Source organism: Oncorhynchus clarkii, chromosome 21, assembly GCF_045791955.1.
Source record: "Oncorhynchus clarkii lewisi isolate Uvic-CL-2024 chromosome 21, UVic_Ocla_1.0, whole genome shotgun sequence".
NCBI classification, from domain to species: Eukaryota; Metazoa; Chordata; class Actinopteri; order Salmoniformes; family Salmonidae; genus Oncorhynchus; species Oncorhynchus clarkii.
This window is the reverse complement of record NC_092167.1, coordinates 23,346,493-23,369,832: the sequence shown is the minus strand read 5'-3', so window position 1 is coordinate 23,369,832 and position 23,340 is coordinate 23,346,493. Positions and strand designations below refer to the sequence as shown.

Below are 23,340 nucleotides of genomic sequence, written 5' to 3'. Positions count from 1 at the left end.
GCCAACGCCACTCCCTCCTGAGAAAAATGCTGCTGTCTGCCTGACTCAGGTCTGCATCAGACTGCAGAAGACAGCACATTCACACACTCCTAGGAGCAGAGCACAAGACTCAAATCACTTTCTGTTCCCTTCATAGTGCAATACTTTTCATCAGAGTAATACATCATATAGTGCACTACTAATGACCAAAGTAAGCTGCTGTGAATAAGTGAAAAGATTATGGATATTCATCATAGGTCTTTTCAATGGCATTGATGCATCACCCTAATTTAGCTAGAAGGGAGGGTGAGCGACTCAATGACATCGTGATGGAAAGGCAGAAGTGTTAGTAGTCCACTGTATAAACACTCTGTGCTCAGCTGCTGACGGGTGTATATCAGCAGCATTAAGATAACACAGAGCTCCCTGTATCTCAACATTAGGGGTCTGCCATGTTACAGAGGTCACAGGGAGGGCAAGTCAGTCAGGCCAGGAAATTAATTCACTTCACACAACAATACAATTTCCCAGCAAGCAGCTCCTCTACTCTGCCTCAGGCCACAATACAGGCCCCAGCTGGTTTCCCCTCTACTCAGACTCAGGGTCCATCCCAAAGTCCACCCTATTCTCTATGTAGTGCATTACTTTTGACCAGGGACCATAGGGCAGTAGTGCACTATATAGGGAAAAGGGTACAATTTGGGACAACCTTACACACATCCAAGGCTTCTGACTATCCATTCTCTAACTGTCTGCATGGCTATAAATTTGTCCAGGCTTCAGTGATGGACATCGGTTTCTCAGTCCAGCTGTGTGTAGAAAAAGCAGACCTGACCACATCAGAAGAGTACAGAGGAAAGAAGCGAGCCACATCAGGCAGTAGCCTAAGCGAAACGACGATGCAACTGCTTCACTGCGCTGCAGTGATCCAAACCCGAAACCACAGTTGGAGGGGTGAGAGGAGAGGGAAAGACAGGGCACTGGGTTTGAAGCCAGAGAGAGGAAAGGGGGGAACAAGTATCCTGCATTGCAATTCCGTGGCCCATCATTGACTCTACATCCTCTGGCACACTGCCCTCAGAGAAGTGAATTCAGATCATAGCATGACATTCATTAAGGTCAGGCCCATCCAAAACCAGTCATCAACAAGCCCAACCAGCTGGTCGGCCTACAGTCTCAGACAATTTAACAAGGGGTGATGACACCAGAGATGCATGTAAACGTGTCAATGGATGACACCTGTCTTGAACTCACGAAAGCATTTCTGAATGAAAATAAACTATTTCATCATCCCTTGGGAAGTCTGTCTGTACTCCCTGTCCTTGTGGTCACCCTGAGTATAACCGGACCATGTGGACCTCAGCTGGCCTTTACTGGCAGCACAGAACCACAACAGATGTGGAAGAGAGCCTAGCAGCCCTTCAACCAACCCACACACACACACACACACACACATACATACACTTACTTTTAGACTTCAGAGGCCATTTGACAGTTCAGGCAGGGATTTACTCCACAAAAGGGTTAGAATGCAGGCTAAAAAGAGCATCAATGGAGCGTACTAGTTCCGTTTGAAGTGCCTTGGTCTGTCAGCTGCAAAGACTTCCATGTCAATCTTCACAGTCTATTGTTGTTTTTGAGCTTGAAAGCAAGAGCAACAGAGAGAAATGTTGGAAAAGAGCAAAGCTGAAGGACTACTCATTGCATCACTAAGTCTCCACAGCAACCTGTTCTGACGCGAACACATACTTTCCTAACTGACTGCAATACAGTGTTGAGTTGGGAGTGTTGCAAGCTCAGCTTTCCTTGTGTTTCCGAGCACTATTAGGGCATCACAAAAACTAAAATCAGCAACAAAAAAAAGAAACGTCCTCTCAATGTCAACTGGGTTCATTTTCAGCAAACTTAACATGTGTAAATATTTGCATGAACATAAGATTCAACAACTGAGACAGACTGAACAAGTTCCACAGCCACATGACTTGAAATTGAATAATGTGTCCCTGAACAAAGGGGGGGGGGGGGGGGTTCAAGATAAAAAAATAAGCCACCAGCTGCATTAAGTACTGCAGTGCATCTCCTCCTCATGGACTGCACCAGATTTGCCAGTTCTTGCTATGAGATCTTACCCCACTCTTCCACCAAGGCACCTCAAGTTCCCGGACATTTCTGGGGGTAATGGCCCAAGCCCTCAGCCCCCGATCCAACAGGTCCCAGACGTGCTCAAAGGGATTGAGATCCGGGCTCTTCACTGGCCATGGCAGAACACTGACATTTCTGTCTTGCAGGAAATCACGCACAGAACGAGCAGTATGGCTGGTGGCACTGTCATGCTGGAGGGTAATGTCAGGATGAGCCTGCAGGAAGGGTACCACATGAGGGAGGATAATGTATTCCCTGTAACACACAGCGTTGCGATTGCCTGCAATGACAAGCTCAGTCCGATGACGCTGTGACACACCGCCCCAGACCATGACGGACCTTCCACCTCCAAATTGATCCCGCTCCAGAGTACAGGCCTCGGTGTAACGCTCATTCCTTAGACGATAAACGCGACTCTGACCATCACCCCTGGTGAGACAAAATTGCGACTTTTTGCCAGTCCTGTCTGGTCCAGCAACGGTGGATTTGTGCCCATAGGTGACGTTGTTGCCGGTGATTGCTGGTGAGGACCTGCTTTACAACAGGCCTACAAGCCCTCAGTCCAACCTCCCTCAGCCTATTGCAGACAGTCTGTACAATGATGGAGGGATTATGTGTTCCTGGTGTAACTCTGGCAGTTGTTGCCATCCTGTATCTGTCCCGCAGGTGTGATGTTCAAGATGTACCGATCCTGTGCAGGTGTTGTTACACGTGATCTTCCATTGCGAGGACGATCAACTGTCCGGCCTGTCTCCCTGTAGCGCTGTCGTAGGTGTCTCACAGTACGGACATTGCAATTTACTGTCCTGGCCACATCCGCAGTCCTCATGCCTCCTTGCAGCATGCCTAAGGCACGTTCATGCATATGAGCAGGGACCCTGGGCATCTGTCTTTTGACAGAGTCAGTAAAGAGGCCTCTTTTAGTGTCCTAAATTTTCACAACGGTGTCCTTAATTGCCTACCATCTGTAAGCTGTTAGTGTCTTAATGAACATGCACCTGTGGAACGGCCACTAACTGTTTATGGTTCATTGAAGCAGCATGGGAAGACATTTGGATTTTTACAAATTATCTTTGAATGACAGGGTCCTGAAAAAGTTTTTTTTTTTACTACTCCCCCTAACCTATCTATACAAACCTGAATTGCATTGGTTGTATTCCGTTGTGTGTAAATCTAAATAGGGTGATCTTGGCCCATCTTACTTTACAAAGGTGACGTAACATCTTGCATCTGGGTGCAAAAAACAAAGCCATTATGCACACAGATGGGGAATATCATTGAGGGTTCTTGTAAACTAAAGTCTCATCTCACTTTTGGCACACATTGCTGTTTTGAGCAGATGAAACACTGGAGAAGTACCACAGACAGAGGAGAGGAAATGTGGGTAATAAGCAGTGTGTGTGAGGTGGAGGAAGTTGCGACTTCTTTTTTTGTGTGGAAAGCACCAGCCAGGACAGGTTTCAACCAGCTCCTCATCCAGCGGAATTGAGATATATTCTGTGTGATTAGGGTGCCACTCTGTGCTCAACTTTGAAAACTACAACAGTATTTAAATTTGCATTGACGTCTTAGGCACTGCTAATCCAGAAAGATGCATAAAATCAGAGATATGCAGGATAATTTCTGTTCTCAAACTTTATTTGAATAACGTTCAAAATCCTGCATGAATTTAAAAACCAGACAACACTTGGGTTAATCACAGCAAAAACAAGAACCAGAGTACTTGGGGGTTGAATCTTTAATTTTCTCAGCCATTCTGTTGGCTGTCCATCCATGAGCGACAGGTATAAATCTGTAAAGAGTGCAGTATGCATGTCGAGTGATCAACTGCCATGTAGCCGTAATGCTTTAAAGGGAGTGGCCTTAATATATTCTGATGCTGTGAGCTATAGGGGTGTAGTCTCACGGGTGACACCCACCTCATAATTTACTCCAAATGCTCTTCCTGGTTTGTTCCTATTAGTTAATTTCCTGAGGTCAAAGGTCTTCGTGCTCTTCTGGACATGTCACTATTTCTGCCTCATTCTCCTCTGAAGGTAACAAAGACAAAACCAACAGCACTTGAAAATAAGAACTGATCAGCACAAGTCCCACACCCCTCAACTCATGTTCTGTACAAGGCAACACAATATCCTTGTGTGTTTATTTTGTCTTCACGTATAGTGTATGCTGCAAAAGGAATGACCTCATTGAGGACAATGAAGGATCTAATTATATCACATACTTGCTTGATCACGCACTGCTGTCAAATACAGTGTCAACCAAGAGTAATCTGATACAACTGCGTCTGCAGTATTTCATAGATCGTATATGGTTACTGTAGTAGTAACTACAGTGTACTTAACTTGCCAAGTCAGAGTGATTTAATTTGGATTTAATGTAATTTATGGTTGCGGTTGACAAGACTTATTACATAAAAACAATATTTCAATAACACAAGATAACTATACTCAATTAAAGTGCTGTCATCATGTATATAATGCATTTCAAATTCATAAATAAACTAGTCCAGATCGTTGTTATTGATTACCTGGCTCTGGTATTTTGACACAGACTCCCTCCTGTTCCTCGTACCTGCTGGCACAGATACAGATGTAGCTTCCTTTGTTGTTCAAACACTCCTGGTTCTCCGCAGTACACACAGCATCAGTCTGCTTACACTCGTTCACATCTGAACAGATCGACAATCAAATTGGTTTTCGGCACTGTGATGACACAATTCTGCCAATTAATATAATTTGTTATATTTATTGAAGGCATTAACTCCCCTCAGTGTACTAATGTCATGACTCTAGAACCAAGATAAATGTATTCAAAATAGATTCTGAAGTTTTATGTTCGTTAATGGGAAAAATATGGTAATTCTTTCCATTTCCTGAAAAGTTGTTTGACAAGAGGTTATCAGACAGAAGTTTTATAAAGTCATTGTACATCAACAGTTGGCAAAGTACTTGTATAGTAACAAACAGTACCATCCTCAGTGAATGTCATAAAAAAGTGAAACTGAAACAAAAGTTAACCTTTTTAGATAAAACACTTACAAATATATTCACAGCACCAATTAACTTATTAAAACAGTTTTGAAATGAAGGTCTACAGTAGTCTCAACAGCACTCTCTGACGTAAGGCTGGACAACTGACAGTGGCTTATATCAGGGAGGGAAAGGAGGAAGGATAAAATAATGAAGAAAAGGAAGGAGGGAAGAAAGGAAGATACTTCCTCAGTATTCCACCAGGGCCATACTGAAAGTGGGTGTTGCAAGATAGAAAAGTGGGAGGATCAACACCAGTGTGTGTGTCAAAATAGCTAATTGGGCAGATTAGTTGCCACAATACTTGAGTGGCTGCTTCCTTGTAGCATTTTCACTAAGCCAGTAAGGTACGTTAGGGGAATGAGGTTAAGGTTAGGAAAGGGGTTAGGCTTAGCTAAAATGCTACAAGGAAGCAGCATGCAGCCACACAAATCTGCCCAACTAGTGGTTACTTTTCAATACACCCACGTGTGTTGATCCTCCCACTTGAATTGCAAAGCCCACTTTCAGACACACTCCACATATGCAGATTCCCATGACTCCCTACCTGTGCAGGTGCCCTCTGTGTCCTGGTAGCCAGGAGCACAGCTCTGGCACTTATCAGGCCCTGCCCCAGTACAGCCTGAACACAACTCGTCACAGCCTGCCAGAGAGGAGAACAGAGGTCAAATGTTAATACTTGTTTAAAGTTTACTACAAATAGCTTAGTATACATGTTTATATTTTCAGTCCCTTATACAATAGCTGTATCCATCCAACAACATAGTAAATATCATCCTCTCACTAAGTAGTAGACCAGTTTTACAGTACCTTTACAGGAGAACGAGCCATCCGTGTTCAGACAGTACTGATCCTCTTTGCAGAGAGGAGGGTCGTTCAAGCACTCGTTCACATCTAGGGTCACACAATGAAAAGGAACAAGAAAAGGGAGATTGAGCTTGATGTCAAATTCATGACAGGGAAAGTACTTATTATGCCATGAAAAGGTATAAAAATGTCTCTCACCAAGACAGGTCCTCTCATCATCCTCCCCCCAGCCAGTCTTGCACTTCTCACAGTCCTCATTGGTCATACCAGTGCAGGTCTTGCAGGAGGTGTGGCACTCTGTAGTGTAGGGAATTGAGTGGGAAAGGTGGTTGAGATGCATGCCCTGCTCCAAAGACACAAAGCCTGTCCCCTAGGCACATTGCTTAGATCTGAAAGGACTGGATTTGTGTAAACCATTGTTAAAATGAACATGCAAACATAATAAATCAATTACCTGTGCATAGTGAAAACGTGTCGTTCCTAATTTCATTGAAGTATCCGTCCATGCAGTCCAGACAGAACTCCCCCTTGTAACCATGGTCACAGTTGCACCTGCCGTTACCCCCTCGTGTTCCATCACCGTCACACACGCCATTGCCATGGCAAGGCCTCTCAGAACCCCCCATACAGGCTGTCAGGAGGAAACAGATTATTTTTATTCCCCCATGGCTGGTTGGTATTAGTCAAATAAAGTGGTTTTGGAGGAGTAAGTGTTTACCATTACAATCAGGGCCAAACGTTCCCGTCGAACAGCACACCTTGATGGTATCAACGCAAAACCACTTATACAGATCAGGATGCTTATTTTGCCTGGATTGGAAGAGTGAGATTTAAAAAATCCCAATACACATTTGAATTGTAGCCTGGAAGTTCAGAGATTCCACAAGGACAAAGATAGTGGGGTCTTGAAGTCTGATGTCAGTGGCCTATGCTCCAGGAGAAGTAAAAGGACTAAGGGGTTTTGTGCTAATGAGACATGTGCTGCCCTGTTGTTCTAGCTGAGCAGTCAAGTACTCACCTCTTGAACCACCAGGTCTCAAAGTGGTCCTCATGCTCCTCTACCATGTGGTTACAGTCAAAGCTGCTGCTGTCACACAGATTCTCCAGAATCTCAACTAGGCGGATCTCACTGAGGAGAGGGGGAGAAGACAAAGGGAAGAGACAGAAAATCAGCTTCTATTGTGCCACTGCGTCAGAGAATACGTGGTCTGGGTCAGCATGACAAATAGGTTTAGCAATCACTGATCAGAGCAAGCAGATATGCGATAAGCACTGCAACAGTCCAGCATTAGGAGGAATAGTGTATTATGATGAGTGGTGTATAGGAATCTTACCTTGTCTCATATTTGGAAAGTGCCCTCTCCTCCCAAGCGGTGTTTCCTCCACCAAAGTTCTGCTTTTTCGTTCGGTCCAATCCCTGTTGGAACAGTAGTGTGAGGATGAAGACTAGCTAACTAGACACAGATATTGGCAGTCATTTGATCAATGGTGAAAATGTACTACAGGACTGTCTGATAATCTGGGTGTAAAAAGCACACGTTAGCCAGTTATTAGGTCTGACTCCCACATTATAAACTGGTCTAACGTTAATTGACTGCCTAGTACACTGGTGTTATGATGCTCAGTCACATTTCATAGCCTACATCAAGGTCAGAAGAGAAGGGCTTGGTTACATGAATGCATTACAAGCACAATACACCATCATTGGTTGCCCACTGGTAAATAAAAGCACATCAATTGGTTGCGGTTTGATTCAGACCAATTGATAGCACTGCCCAGCTAGCCAAGGCAAATTATACATAGAAGAACATTTCAAACGTACCTTACTGAAGTTATCAGCTATCTGTTTGCAGGTATTACATGAGCTTTTTAAGTATTTTGCATAGGTGCATTGTGATAGTAAAATAAAAGCTAGGCTACAAAATAGCCACAATAATTGATTGAACGATAGCATTCTGGGTAACAACAGTAACTGGAAAGCAGTTGAATGACTCGAAGTTTCATATCATAGTTAATGTTACACACTAGACACTTGCCAGCAAGCTTCCTATCCCTAAAACGTGTAGCACAGAGTCTATACACATATACAACAATGTATTGGAAATTAGCTACCCAAAGCGTACGAAAGTAATATTTACATGCAGGAAGAAAAAAGGAGCTACCTTTTTTTTATTTCCGCGTCACCCCCTCTTGGTACGATTGTGGCTTGTCGTGATTTGTCATTTTGCCCATCAATCACTGTGACTACCAATGATATTTCGCCACGCGTGGGACATACGTCTTCTTTCTACCCAAAAGATGTTGACATTTCCAGATTTGTGCGCATGCGTCAACTTCCAATATACTTTCACGTCATGGCAGAGCCGAGGGCTGCGTCTGGGAAATCACTGTTGTTTTTACTAATTTCGGTGACTCTATTACATTTGTTTATTTGACCTTTTACAAAAGTTGAAGAGAGTTTCAACTTACAGGCAGTGCATGATATTCTTTATCACAGACTTGATTTTGAAAAGGTAAGACTCATAACTACACATACATCAGCCAACTAAAGGTAGCTAGCTAAATGTTAGCTAATCTTCTTTACACATGTATGGTGCAAATGCTTGTTGACAGTGTTACACTGGATCTTTTTCATCTCTTGATAAAGATTTCTGCAATATTACATGCCCATATATTATTTTGTGCCCACCCAAACAATGACAAATGCCAGAAATCCATTGCTGATGTTGACAGTATCTTCCCAATTTCTCACCAGTATGACCACCATGAGTTCCCTGGTGTGGTGTCAAGGACATTCCTTGGACCTGTATTCCTATCAACGGTCTGCTCCCCACTAATCTACCTGCTGTCACTACTGGAGGCTTCCAAATTCTACACACAACTGATGGCTAAGTCTTGCTGCTATTATATACTGCTCAAAAAAATAAAGGGAACACTAAAATAACACATCCTAGATCTGAATGAATGAAATATTCTTATTAAATACTTTTTTCTTTACATAGTTGAATGTGCTGACAACAAAATCACACAAAAATGATCAATGGAAATCAAATTTATCAACCCGTGGAGGTCTGGATTTGGAGACACTCAAAATTAAAGTGGAAAACCACACTACAGGCTGATCCAACTTTGATGTAATGTCCTTAAAACAAGTCAAAATGAGGCTCAGTAGTGTGTGTGGCCTCCACGTGCCTGTATGACCTCCCTACAACGCCTGGGCATGCTCCTGATGAGGTGGCGGATGGTCTCCCGAGGGATCTCCTCCCAGAACTCGACTAAAGCATCCGCCAACTCCTGGACAGTCTGTGGTGCAACGTGGCGTTGGTGGATGGAGCGAGACATGATGTCCCAGATGTGCTCAATTGGATTCAGGTCTGGGGAACAGGCGGGCCAGTCTATAGCATCAATGCCTTCCTCTTGCAGGAACTGCTGACATACTCCAGCCACATGAGGTCTAGCATTGTCTTGCATTAGGAGGAACCCAGGGCCAACCACACCAGCATATGGTCTCACAAGAGGTCTGAGGATCTCATCTCGGTACCTAATGGCAGTCAGGCTACCTCTGGAAAGCACATGGAGGGCTGTGCGGCCCCCCAAAGAAATGCCACCCCACACCATGACTGACCCACCGTCAAACCGGTCATGCTGGAGAATGTTGCAGGCAGCAGAACGTTCTCCACGGCGTCTCCAGACTCTGTCACGTCTGTCACATGTGCTCAGTGTGAACCTGCTTTCATCTGTGAAGAGCACAGGGCGCCAGTGGCGAATTTGCCAATCTTGGTGTTCTCTAGCAAATGCCAAACGTCCTGCACGGTGTTGGGCTGTAAGCACAACTCCCACCTGTGGACGTCGGGCCCTCATATCACCCTCATGGAGTCTGTTTCTGACCGTTTGAGCAGACACATGCACATTTGTGGCCTGCTGGAGGTCATTTTGCAGGGCTCTGGCAGTGCTCCTCCTGCTCCTCCTTGCACAAAGGCGGAGGTAGCGGTCCTGCTGCTGGGTTGTTGCCCTCCTACGGCCTCCACCACGTCTCCTGATGTACTGGCCTGTCTCCTGGTAGCGCCTCCATGCTCTGGACACTACGCTGACAGACACAGCAAACCTCCTTGCCACAGCTCGCATTGGTGTGCCATCCTGGATGAGCTGCACTACCTGAGCCACGTGTGTCGGTTGTAGTCTCATGCTACCACTAGAGTGAAAGCACCGCCAGCATTCAAAAGTGACCAAATCATCAGCCAGGAAGCATAGGAACTGAGAAGTGGTCTGTGGTCACCACCTGCAGAACCACTCCTTTATTGGGGGTGTCTTGCTAATTGCCTATAATTTCCACCTGTTGTCTATTCCTTTTGCACAACAGCATGTGACATTTATTGTCAATCAGTGTTGCTTCCTAAGTGGACAGTTTGATTTCACAGAAGTGTGATTGACTTTGTGTTGTTTAAGTGTTCCCTTTATTGAGCAGTGTATGATATCCATATACAATAGATTTCACTTTTGGGACTACTCAATTGTTTCCATAGTGCCACAAACTAAATCAAGTACGTCTTGATATGTAAATGACAGGTCTTTCACAAATCAGCCCAATTACTCAAATGTATTGATGTGTACCTTTTTGCTGTCCAGTACGAGGTTGCCTGGGAGTGTGTGTGACTATCTCTATGGCGCATGCAGAGGGAGGTTCGGAGGCAGTTTGGGTCAACAGTTGCGGGACTGTTCTCTCACCTGCGCCTCACAGTTCCATCTCATGTTCTACAGCACGAGACCCCTCCCCAATGTATTTGCAATGCCAATAGGTAAGAGACACTGATATATTGTAGACATGATTGTAGTATAAAATATCTTGGATGAAAACTAATATACATAAATTGTACTGAAAAAATGTGTATCAAAGTTCTGTTGGAAACAAGCCTCATGTAGGATTAAAATCTATAATAAAAATGTCCACCAATGTGTTAAAAGTACTACAGGAAATAATATATATTTTTATAATGTCCATAATATCTGCAGTAATAGTGGATAGTGTTTCACAGTATTACTTACCCGCAGTGATGTGATTGGCTGTGATATTCAACTATTGATTTCTCCTGCCATAGTGGCACCCGTTGTCAAAATGGGAAAGCTGTTATGTAGTGGATATCGGATCAAGTGGCCAGTGTAAAAATCGCTCTGCCATTTCCTGGTGGCTACAATTCTACACTGTTGGCTCAATTTCTGTGAGAAAAGAAGCACTGAATATTGTAGGAAATCATTGTGCCAAAATCAATGTGACGTACACTACCGTTTAAAAGTTTGGGGTCACTTAGAAATGTCCTTGTTTTTGAAAGAAAAGCAAAATAAATTTGTCCATTTAAAATAACATCAAATTGATCCGAATTACAGTGTAGACATTGTTAATGTTGTAAATGACTATTGTAGCTGGAAATGGCTGATTTTTAATGGAATATCTACATAGGCGTACAGAGGCCCATTATCAGCAACTGTCACTCCTGTGTTTGGGGGTAGAAGCTGTTTAGAAGCCTCTTGGACCTAGACTTGGCGCTCGGGTACCGCTTACCATGCTGTAGCAGAGATAAGTCTATGACTAGGGTGGCTGGAGTCTTTCACAATTTTCAGGGCCTTCCTCGGTATAGAGGTCCTGGATGGCAGGAAGCTTGACCCCAATGATGTACTGGGCTGTACGGACTACTCTCTGTAGTGCCTTGCGGTCGGAGGCCGAGCAGTTGGTCCCCCTTTGCTGCTATACCAGCCTCCACTCTTCTGGGAAGACTTTCCACTAGATGTTGGTACATTGCTGCGGGGACTTGCTTCCATTCAGCCACAAGAGCATTAGTGAGGTAGGGCACTGATGTTGGGCGATTAGGCCTGGCTCGCAGTTGGTGTTCCAATTCATTCCAAATTGTTTGATGGGGTTGAGGTCAGGGCTCTATGCAGGCCAGTCAAGTTATTCTCTGTGCAGGCCAGTCAAGTTCTTCCACACCGATCTCACAAACCATTTCTGTATGGACCTCGCTTTGTGCACAGGGGTATTGTCATGCTGAAACAGGAAAGGGCCTTCTCCAAACTGTTGCCACAAAGTTGGAAGCACAGAATCGTCTAGAATGTCCTTGTATGCTGTAGTGTTAATATTTCCCTTCACTGGAACTAAGGGGCCTAGCCAGAACCATGGAGAACAGCCCCAGACCATTATTCCTACTCCACCAAACTTTACAGTTGGCACTATGCATTGGGGCAGGTAGCGTTCTCCTGGCATCCGCCAAACCCAGATTAGTCCGTCGGACTGCCAGATGGTGAAGTGTGATTCATCACTCCAGAGAACGCGTTTCCAGTGTCCAATGGCGGTAAGCTTTACACCACTCCAGCCGACCCTTGGCATTGTACGTAGTGATCTTAGGCTTGTGTGCGGCTGCTCAGCCATGGAAACCCATTTCATGAAGCTCCCGAAAAAATAGTTATTGTGCAGACGTTGCCTCCAGAGGCAGTTGGGAACTTGGTAGTGAGGACAGACGATTTTTACGTGCTTCAGCACGGTCTCGTTCTGTGAGGTTGTGTGGCCTACCACTTTGCGGCTAAACTGTTTGTTGCTCCTAGATGTTTCCACTTCACAATAACAGCATTTACAGTTGACCGGGGTAGCATTAGCATGGCAGAAATTTGATGAACTGACTTGTTGGAAAGGTGGCATGTTATGACGGTACCACGTTGAAATCAGTGAGCTCTTCAGTAAGGGATATTCTACTGCCAATATTTGTCTATGGAGATTGCATGGCTGTGCTCAATTGTATACCTGTTAGCAACGTGTGTGTGTCCACATACTTTTGTATATATAGCGTATTTTAGGAGTTTTTTCTTCCAGCAGTTTCTCTGATGGTAATCTTGTGCAGTTAAATGTCTGTTATGTTTTCTCCCTAGTCCTGTTGGCGTTCACTGCATGGATGGGGCAGAGGTACGGGTCTTTCCTGTCTCTCTACTCTCGTCATCATCGTGTTTAGATCAGAACTGTCTCTCTACCTGGGTCTGATGCTGCTCATGTCATTACTGAGTAGAAGGCTAGGGATCCTTCAACTGCTCTACTATGCCATTCCTGCAGGTGCTCTGTCACTAGGTAAATCTGTTATCAGAAAGACTAATTCTGGTTCTGGATAACTACAGGGTGTGCAGGCTTTTTCTCCAGCCCAGCACTAACACACCTGGCTAAGCTATAGTAGTTAGATGAGTTGGGTGTGCTGTAGCTTGCCTGGACCAAATGCATACATACCCTGTAGTTTTTCACGATTAGAAGTGTTATAAATGTATAAGCTCTTTTAGATGAACGTCTAATTTTGTCTCCTGTCTGTTTCAGCTTTGACTGTCGGCATTGACTCATTCTTCTGGAATAAGCTGATTTGGCCCGAGGGCCAGGTACTCTGGTACAACACCACCCTGAACAAGAGCTCCAACTGGGGAATATCCTTCACTTCACTCAATGCCTGTTATAAACCCATAACAATGTTCAAAGTCAACTAATTAAATAATTCACCACAGCTTTAGACACCTGCTTCTCCTTGATTGATTCTGAGTTAGTATAAACGTTTGTGATAATATTATGAAATGGGTTAATTTTCCACTCACCACGGAGAGCCCACTTTTGACCTGAAAACAACTTGCTACCTTTCCTTGACTTTCTCCCCCAGTAAACTGCCCCCTTTCTGTGGTACTTCTACTCTGCTCTGCCCTGTGGTCTAGGCTGCGCAGTGCTGTTCGTCCCCTTAGGCCTGCTTGACAGACGGACACGCACCCTGCTGCTGCCTACTGTAGGATTTATCCTGCTCTACTCTTTCCTGCCCCATAAGGAGCTACGCTTTATCCTCTACACCTTCCCTGTGCTGAATATAGTGGCCGCACGGGGCTGCTCCTACATGTAAGGAGAAAAAGGCTGTTATTGGCATGATTGTTGTCTGTTCAGGGAGGTCAATTTAGTGTTAATGTTGGAAAAACATGATTAGTGCATATTTTTATATTTTTGGCCTTCAGGATGTTGGAGTCACAGTTCAATTGTCTTTCAGGGGACATGTTGTATGGACAGAGAAAACACATAAAATTAATGTTGAAAACCTTTTAATTCTCTGTCCTACAGTCTGAACAACTACCACAAATATTGGATGTATAAACTTGGCTCCTTAATCGTGGTTGGCTAGTTGGTGACAAATGCTGCATACTCCAACATATCTCTGTACGTGTCCCATCACAACTACCCTGGAGGCCGGGGGGGTGCAGATACTGCATAAACTAGTACCATCTACATCAGGTAAGAGCAGTGATGTAGTAGAGAGTAAATGCGCGTCAAGGCTGTTTACACACCTTAATTATTTTGAGTGAGCGTTTAACCACCTTTTGCAGAAAAAGTATTAAAAGTATAGTAGGGAGCATTCATTTACTCACTATCACTTGGTAAGAGGTTATACATTTTTTTGTTATATCAGTTACCAAATCAGACAGTGAGCAAAATGTCATGGTTGCAAAAACACTGATTTAAAGGTTGTATGTAAATCCATTGCTTCTCAGATGTCTCATTTCTTAGAACTGAACAGAAACTGGAGGTTAGTTTGACTAGGTTTTCTATTCTGGAATATAACTGTTTCCAACCTTCTAAAGGCATTCTAAGGATTCAGCTTTGTGTTCTATTGTCAGGTACGACAAGAGAGAAGACATTGGCCCTGGACACCCTGATATGAAGACATACTCCTATGTTCTGATGGAGGCCAATGCCACCCACATAGCACTACTCAAAGACTCCCACGTGCCTTTGGCCTTCATCCAAGGTTACAGCAACATGACATTGAATGCCTTTTGGTTTCCTTTCTTCAGTATAACCCTGGGAGACAAACTGTTGTTGCTAGAAAGAGTACCTGACCCTGAGCATCCCAGTTGAACTGAGGAAAGTGATGTAGTTTTTCAGGATTTAGTATTTTCTTATGACCAAATTGTAAATAACAACTAAATTGCAGTGTATTGAGTTCTGTTTTCAATCACTCTTTTGGGATATGTTGGTTGGAACCAGATATTGATAGGATCACCTGCTTTGTCATTTACATATTAAAAAAAAAAAATCTGGTTAGGCCAGCTTAGATCTCCTTTCACATGCAAAGTGTATACAGTCCTTTCATTACTTCAAATTAAATTAATCCATAATCCTCCAATTTTACTCCACCAAACCAGGTAACTGGTTTAATGTCTAACACTTCCTCCAAACAGTGGTCAGATAACCCAAGTTCAATAACTGCCATCCTTCAAAACAGTGCATTTAAAAAAAATCTGAAATAAGTTCAAAGAACTCATTATGCTAGTTCTCCATTTAATGTTTTCTATATGAACAAAACAGCTCATTGTGAGCTTTGGAAAGAAACTGAAGAGGAAATGTTTGACTTACAAGGAAGTACTTGTGCCACTTGAGGCAATATTACATGCTTTGAGACCACTTTTCTCCCTACTAAACATGACATCACACTAAGTGAAATTGGCAGGTAGTGCCCCAACTTTTCTAGTAAGAACATATTTTGTTGCCAAACATTTGCTAGTGTCCCCTACCAAACATGGCAATTTCTGTACACAAAGCATAAAAAAAAATAAAAAATACAGGAACAAAGGATTACATAAGAAACCTTTTATTTACAAATGACCACAATTTGCATGGTTCCAGTCTGAATGCTTCCACATTTGAAATTAAGTTCAACAATCATTATAAATGTACAGTACATTTTACTTGACAACCCATAATTTAATCCCTTGAAAATAAATGTAATTGTGCTAAAGACATATCAAACAAATTGCTTCTGAAAAAAATACAGCAATCTTGCATAATATTAAAATATTTCAGCAAGTAAAAAAAAAAAGCAACTTCTAAATTGACAGTACCATGAGCCACATTCATAATGAAATAAATAACAAACTTAACATCTTTCAGTCACAGCATTTATTTTTGGGCAATGTATTCATTTAGAAAAAAAAACAGCATCTTGTTTCTAATATTAAGCCATTTAAATTGAAAGACTTGATTTGCGCATCAAAGTATTTACAGCATTTTGACCTGAATTAGTTTTGGATAAGGCACAAGGAGAGAGAAGACAAAATTAAGACACAGGAACAAATGTTCACAACCCCTACCGCTAAATGCACCCCTCCCTCCCTGACACTTTTCACTGAGTCTCTGACTGATGCAAGTTCTAAAGTGTTGACAGTAGTACACAAAATGCAATTAAGAATAACTTAATTAACAATTCCAAATGCGCTCATGATTTGAAAATGAAGCTCAGTGTATTGTCTATTCTCCTTTTAGTTACCCCTGAATCTAAAAAGTTACCCCTGTCATTTCACAGTTCTATGAATTGGACCTTGCTAAGGAGCCTCATAAGCAATGGTTTTAAATCAGTGCTGATAATAAATTAAGGGTAGGTTGACCTTTAGAAAGAGAAGCCCCTCCATGTTTTCTAGTAATGGCATGGGCTGATTCAGAGCGCAGTTCACACTGGCTGTGCTGAACAGAATCTCTGCTGGGACAATGCTGGGAGGGCAGCCCACATAGCGGACAGCGACCTTGGCAAGGTCAGGCCACAGTAACTTCTTCAGGTTCCAGTAGTCCAGTGGATCACAGCTTTGATCAAGTATGTCCTCCTCCAAGTATTCCAGCACTGCCAGCTCTGATGATTTTGGCTTGTCCTCCTGTTTTATCTTGTGTCTGATGTCATCCATGAGTGCCCAGAGGTTGTCCTTGTTTGAGGGAGAACTGCTTGATGAAACTGGGACCTCTCCACCACATCCGTTGGATAGTGAAGGCTTTATCTCAATTGAGGTAGAAAGGGACACCTGAAGTTCACTGATGAGATCTTGTTTGCATTGCTCCGCTTCTTCCTCTGTGAACAAGGAAGTCTTGTAACGCGGGTCCAGCATTGTCGCCCAAGTGTACCTGGGGTCGTGTAGGGTCGACGACATCCTGCTCACCATCGCTTCCTTCAGAGACTTGAGCATGTTGTCGATGCCCATTGTCTCGTCAAAGAGCATGTCTATCTTCCGGTTGAGGATGTGGATCAGTGGTATGACTTGACCCAAAGTGGCAGTGCGATTGCTCATCTCCCTGCAGGCCACTTCGAAGGGCTTCAACGCATTGCATACCGACTGCATCACTTCCCACTGGTCGCAACTGATCATTTCCCTGAAGTTGCACTCTATTGACATCTCGTCGACCGCTTTCTTTTGTTCCACCAGACGTTCAAGCATGAAGAAGGATGTCCTCCATTTTGAGGGAACGTCCTGGATGAGGCAATTTTCAGGTAGCTGGTAAACCTTCTGCAATTCTGCCAACTTCTCCTTTGCTTTGTCTGAGCGATACACACGCTCGCAAATCTTCCGAGCGTTGCTTAGAAGGTTCTGGACCATCCTCTGACTCTTTATGGCTTCGTTCACAATTAGATCTATTGTGTGGCCAAAGCACTGCATGATGACATGGTTGTTGTCCTCCAGGACGTTCGCAATAGCATTGTTGTCGGTTACAGTGAATCCTTTCTTCAACCCTAAGGAGCTGATCCAGGTGTCCCAGAAGTATTCGAGCTGCTTCTGTATATTGAGCGTGTCATGGTCACAGTCTATCTGTGACACACTGAGGAGAGCGGAGCAGTGAAAGTCCTCGCCCTGAGGTCTAACACATGATTCGTATGAAACCCAGTGGGCAGTAAGAGTCAGAAATTCCCGAGTCTGGCTAGTGACCCAGATGCTTGTTGTAAAATGGACAATACCACTCTCAGCCTCTTTCAGGTGTGTGAGAACAACCTCCTTCACCCTCTCATACATGTCTGGTATGGCAGTGCTGGTGAAATACGAAGAGGAGGGTAGAGAATACTGGGGTTGAAGATACTCCAGTAATCGATTCAAACCAGTGTTCTCTACTAAGGCTGATGGCTGAAGATCCAGTGCAAGCATTTCGGCAACGAGTTTGGTGATTATTTTGGCAACCGGGTGGTATTCATCAAATCTTTCACAGTTTTCATCATACACAGAAGAAGTGTCCATGAGTTCGTGTTTAACGTGAATTTCAGCAGACGGCACATCACCTGAGATAGTACTGTTACTTTCAAGAACATTTCCATGAAATCTCTGCATGTGCCTGAATAAACAACTAGTTCCGAGGTTTGTCGTCTTTTTGCCCCGACTTATTGTGCGGCTACAGTGCAAACAAACCACCTTAGTGGGATCAGAAGGGGAAATAGAAAAATGATTCCACAACTTTGATGTCTTTTTACTGAACACAGAGTTATGTGGCTTTTTCTCTTTGGCAGGGCTGTTAGTCAGTTTGGCTGGAACAGCCTCAGCAGCAGAGAGAGTAGCATAGGGATGAGGTGAGGAGTCCTTATCATTTGTGCTTTTTTGGTTTTTGAGGACATCTGGGTGCCTTCTCATTAGATGCCTCATCAAACAGCTGGTTCCGAAGTCTCCCCGTTTACCCCGGCTGATGACACAGGGACAGTATCGGCAGAGGGCTTTAAGCTGATCCACTGGAGAGACGATGAAATGGTGCCACACTTCAGATTTCACACGTTTCATGATTTTTTTATTTTGTTGGAAAATTGAACTCGCCAGATCCTCTTTCAGGCCTGAGCCCTCTAGAGACAGATCACACATTGAGGGAGGTAAAGGAACATCCTCATCTCTAAGTCCAAAGCAGAGATTGAGGGAGGAATCCTGTTCTGATTGGTTTATTGTGTCAGACTCCTCCTTCACGTCCATGCTTTCATCTTCGTTATGGGGCATTTCGTCAGATATTGTTTCTGGGGAGGATGGAGCGAAAGGGGATTCTTTTTTAATCTCCACTACAGAGTCCTGATGCAGCTGAGAGCGAGACAATAGTGTTGTTGGGTTTGTATATGGTGGTGGGATGTTCGAGCCCTGTCCATTTTCTTCAATGACAATTCCTCTGTGGGCTCTCCACATATGGCGAATCAGACAGCTTGTGCCCAGGTCTTTTCCATTTTTACCCCTGCTAAATTCATTCATGCAGTGTATGCATACTGCTTTGGAACTGTCAGCAGGGGACAGGTAGAAATGCTTCCACACAGCTGATCTTCTACGAGAACTTGAGTTTTTGGGAGTTGCAGCGAGGCTCTCACACCCACCTCCATCCATCGCTTCTTCATGGTTGTTGTTGGAATGTGAGGATGAGACTGTGCCAGTGTCGTTTTTGGCACCCTTTTCAAGTTTTGGTAACACTTCTTTTTCTTTGGATGATATGTCAGAGCCCTCTGCTGAAGAGGTGGACGGTGAAGAGTTTGTTTGTGAGGCAGGAGTAGTAATGCTAGCTGCCAGGCTTCCGTTATTTGATGAATTTGAGGGGGGTATTACAGATGAGGCAACTGAGGCAGTCAGAGTATTTGAGGAGAGGTCACCATCTTGTAAAAGCACAGTGGGATGAGCCCTTCGTACGTGCCTCATTAAACAACTTGTACTTAGGTCCTTCTCGTTCTTACCTCGACTGAACTCTTTCATGCAGTACATACAGATTGCTTTGGTACTATCGCGTGGAGATATGCAGAAATGGTTCCAGGCAGGGGATTTCTTCCTGGGATTAGCATTAGTGGGACTTCTCATGGATGACAATAGGCTTTGAGTGACAGCATCCATCGCAACATCATAAAGAGTGCTTGTGTACCCACTAAGCATACTACTGTAATCATCTGTATTGTCATCTGTATCGTCTCTAGTAACAAAGGGGCCTACAGAACTATCATACGATAACCTTTCATCCTCTTGGGTCTCCTTCATACTGTTTGGATCCTCCTCTTCCTCATTATGTTCAGATGTGCCATTTTCTATCTTGACCGCAGTGTTAAGATTTAGGATTTTATTTGAAATGGCTGGAGAAGTAGGCCCAAGAGAGTCCTCTTTATCACATACCTCATCTGCTTCATTGACAGACTCATTAATTGTTAATTGTCCATCAACCTGAGAAATAGAAAAATTGTCTGGTTCCTCCTCGTGAATAGAAGCCACGGGTGAAGAGTCTTTAGCCAGTGTTTTAGACGGACAAAAGGTTTTTGCGTCTGCAGTGTCATGGGGGGTGATGCTGTATGATTTAAACACGTAGCCATCTTGCCCCTCAATTTTTAGACATGTTCCTTTTGCCTCTCTTTTCTTGTTTTCTATGCCATTAGTTTCTGAGTCTACTACATCTTCACTCTTAAGAGAGAGGTCTTCCTCTCCATCCATGTTAGCCGACCAAAGTTCTGGGGGAAAATCAATTTCTTATCGAATACAGCTTGCCAAAAGTTCATGAGTGTGTGAGCATTTCTCACGCCAAAGTTTCAGTCTTGTCCAGATCAGAAGGAGCAAGCTTGTAGTCCATTTTCTCTATTTACGAAAGTGTCAAGAGACGTTTCCACCTTTTCTAGTCGGCTCTGGAATGAGAGAGAAATTCAATAAAACATTTGATATTTCAGCAAATAGCAGATAAAAACAAGTTGACCGACTAGAAACTGTTTATAGCATGTCAGGCTGCAATCCAAAGGTCCTCCTCACATTACCCCTAAAATGGGTGTTTGAGATTATATTATATTAGCCATGCTTAGCGGTATGACAGTGTAGAGTTCTACCTGATAATTAATTGCACCCACCTGGTGTCCCAGGTCTAAATCAGTCCCTGATTAGAGAGGAACAACTAAATAAAATGCAGTGTAACTGGCTTCGAGGTCCAGATTGATACTAGCCTACCATTGTTTAGGTGGTATCCCACCCAAAACATGTACATTCAATTGGTTTCAATGTTGGTGCGCATTGCTTCCAGCAATGACTAACTTTGGGATCCTTTAAACCCTATTTTATTTGTTTACCTTTATTTAACTAGGCAAGTCAGTTTTAAGAACAAATTCTTATTTTCAATGAAAAAATGTAAAGTCTAGCATTCATTGGTGACATTTTATCAAAATTCAGTAGTAGGTATGTTAATAATTTAATTAAATGGGAGTATAATTTCCCAATTTATGATAGAAAAATAGCCTAAAACACAATACATTGTTATTGGTTATCAAATTAAAACGGTTTCATGGTTGCCACAGTAAATAAACCTTATTAGCAATGTCTTTAATTTGCCTAAAAAATAAACTGCTTATTTACACAGGGATAGTGAGTTCTTTAAGATCAACTAACCCAGAACAAGAGACGAATGGGGAATTAATCGTTATTCGTGCATGCAGCCAGCCAGCTACCAGCAAACCACAACAAATGTGTTTCACAAACTGTAGCAACCACAGACATAATCCGATTGGATCATAATTATGTCTGGAATCTAGACAAATCAACTAGAGTAGTATCATACTCCCTTTTCTAACTAGAACGTTATCCAACTGCTAACGAGCTAGTTAGCGTGACAGCTAACTAGTTAGCTTGACAGCTAGCTAGCTACATGAGCCTTATTTCCTGATACAGCGTTAGTTGGCTGGCTAGTACTTTTCCGGGTAGAGTTAGCTAACGAGCAACATCCAGGATTACGGTGTGACACATTGTTTTGCTTTAAAATAGTAGCTATTTCACTCAACTCATAATTTGGAGCCAATTGAGGTAATGCTAACCCTAGCTAGCCAGCCAAGTTAATAGCAATGCCAGTGTCTGAGGCTAGCTAGGTTAGCTACACAAAAACACACAAACACTGTATAGGTTTCTAAAACAGAAATCGGAAACCATAACTTCACAAACGGACTATCCTTTCAACTACATATATGAAGCAGCCTGTGTATTAACTGGCAACAGTATCCGATAGAGTATGGAACCTGGTCGTGCCAGCTAGCTAGGCCACACTGGGCATAACCTGTCTGGTGAGACAGAACCAGATCCTTCCCTGGTATTAGAACAGAAGAACCACAGACCAACCGAATCAGCCCAGTACATTACTCACGACGTTATTTTAACAAAGATACCCCCTAGAAATCACAGACCAAGATAGTATACATACCTTGAAATCTTAGTGTATAAATCACTGGCTTTCTGTTACTAAACAGTTAAATACGACACATTTGATTGATCCAGAGGGGGATTTGCTTTGTCTCCTAGCAGTTCACATTCAGTTGAAGCAGGTCCACACAGCGTCGGACGGAAGAAACACGCTTTATGATGTCACTGGGTTGAAGGGTTTTCCAATATGGCGACAGGGACAATAAAAAAAACTAAAATTCGTCGATAAAGCAACACTTCTTAATAGATCGATACGTGCATACTACTTCTTGACAGATGTTAGCATTATTGTCATTGTTTTGCATATGCCATCGCCAATACAGGGACAATAATCAATTTGACCAACGGTGTTGTTTGTTTTTCTCCTGCTATTACTGCTCTGAAATTTTAACCTTACCAACGGGGTTTCTTGACCTGAAGTGTCTCTCCCAGGGGCACTGAAATCATCACGGGTGGGCATATGGTTTACAAAACAAAACTCGACACATTTATGAACATATTTGACTTGTCTTATTTCTTGAAGCACAGGCATTGTTATGAAAGGCTTGTTGTATAGTCATTGTTCACTAATCACTGCTGAGAACAATGAATGTGACATCTAAATGCTACTATATGTGGAGTGAGTCTAAATTTAGACAGTCTGTCTCAACCAGCATGAAACGGGAATTTGAATGTTAATACAGACTGAATTTAGAACAAATTACTAGGCTGCATGTATGTAAATCCTCATGCATGCTTTGAGGCTTCACAGGACAGGGGGAAGATGGGGCCAAAGATGGTGTATAGTTTACTCTGGCCATTTGTGAACATATTTGAAAGGTTCCTGTCTGTGTAAGTGGGCTTTCCCTCTCACACGTGAGCATGCTTTCTCGCATGAGCTCATGTTTCCTCCATAATATCTGCCATGCTCACGCGGGAGGCAACATCTGGTTCAAAGGTATTTTTGTTATTTTATTAGGATCCCAATTAGCTGTAGTGAAAGCAGCAGCTACTTTTCCTGGGGTCCACATGAAACATGACATATTACAGAAAATGTATAGACAAGAACTGCTCAAGGACAGAACATATCTAAAAACAGCACACACAGCCTACATATCAATACATACACACAAAATATCTAGGTAAAATAGGGAAGCGGCATTGTGCTGTGAGGTGTTGCTTTAGCTGTTTTTTTAATTTTTAAACCAGGTTTGCTGTTCATTTGAGCAATATAAGATGGAAGGGAGTTCCATGCAATAATGGCTCTATATAATACTGTATGCTTTCTTGAATTGGTTCTGGATTTGGGGACTGTGAAAAACACCTGGGGCAACTGGGAAAAAATAGTTTTGAATGGTCATCAACTCGATATTCCAAGTAAGGAACTTGGGCCTCTTTGTAGAGCTCCAACTTTCCGACCAGAAGATCACTG

The 23,340-nt window shown here is 43.1% G+C and overlaps 2 protein-coding genes and 1 pseudogene across 5 annotated transcripts; 1 reads left to right on the top strand and 2 right to left on the bottom strand.

Annotated features, from left to right (window-relative positions):
• Positions 1–3,741: 3,741 nt before the first annotated feature.
• Positions 3,742–8,149, bottom strand: LOC139378771 (cysteine-rich with EGF-like domain protein 2). 4 transcript variants are annotated; one of them, XR_011628326.1, is made up of 11 exons: positions 7,783–8,126; positions 7,295–7,377; positions 6,979–7,089; positions 6,679–6,770; positions 6,415–6,591; positions 6,159–6,257; positions 5,964–6,047; positions 5,701–5,796; positions 4,652–4,792; positions 4,041–4,151; positions 3,742–3,913 (listed from the first exon to the last, which is right to left on the bottom strand). XR_011628326.1 is itself a non-coding variant. In XM_071121262.1 (10 exons), exons 1-10 carry the CDS (start codon positions 7,912–7,914, stop codon positions 4,142–4,144), a joined length of 981 nt encoding a protein of 326 aa, XP_070977363.1. In that variant the 5' UTR covers positions 7,915–8,149; the 3' UTR covers positions 3,742–4,141. The 4 variants fall into 4 exon arrangements, 2 of the variants coding, with proteins under 2 accessions (XP_070977363.1, XP_070977362.1); XR_011628327.1 differs by having other exon boundaries at positions 4,696–4,792; XM_071121262.1 differs by having other exon boundaries at positions 3,742–4,151; positions 4,696–4,792; positions 7,783–8,149.
• Positions 8,150–8,314: 165 nt separating this feature from the next.
• LOC139378770 (dol-P-Man:Man(7)GlcNAc(2)-PP-Dol alpha-1,6-mannosyltransferase-like) lies at positions 8,315–15,465 on the top strand (annotated as a pseudogene).
• Positions 15,466–15,588: 123 nt separating this feature from the next.
• Positions 15,589–22,412, bottom strand: LOC139378769 (zinc finger BED domain-containing protein 4-like). The gene is made up of 2 exons (XM_071121260.1): positions 21,931–22,412; positions 15,589–20,380 (listed from the first exon to the last, which is right to left on the bottom strand). The coding sequence occupies exon 2, from the start codon at positions 20,190–20,192 to the stop codon at positions 16,365–16,367; it is 3,828 nt and encodes a 1,275-aa protein (XP_070977361.1). The 5' UTR covers positions 20,193–20,380; positions 21,931–22,412; the 3' UTR covers positions 15,589–16,364.
• Between the last annotated feature and the right edge of the window lie 928 nt (positions 22,413–23,340).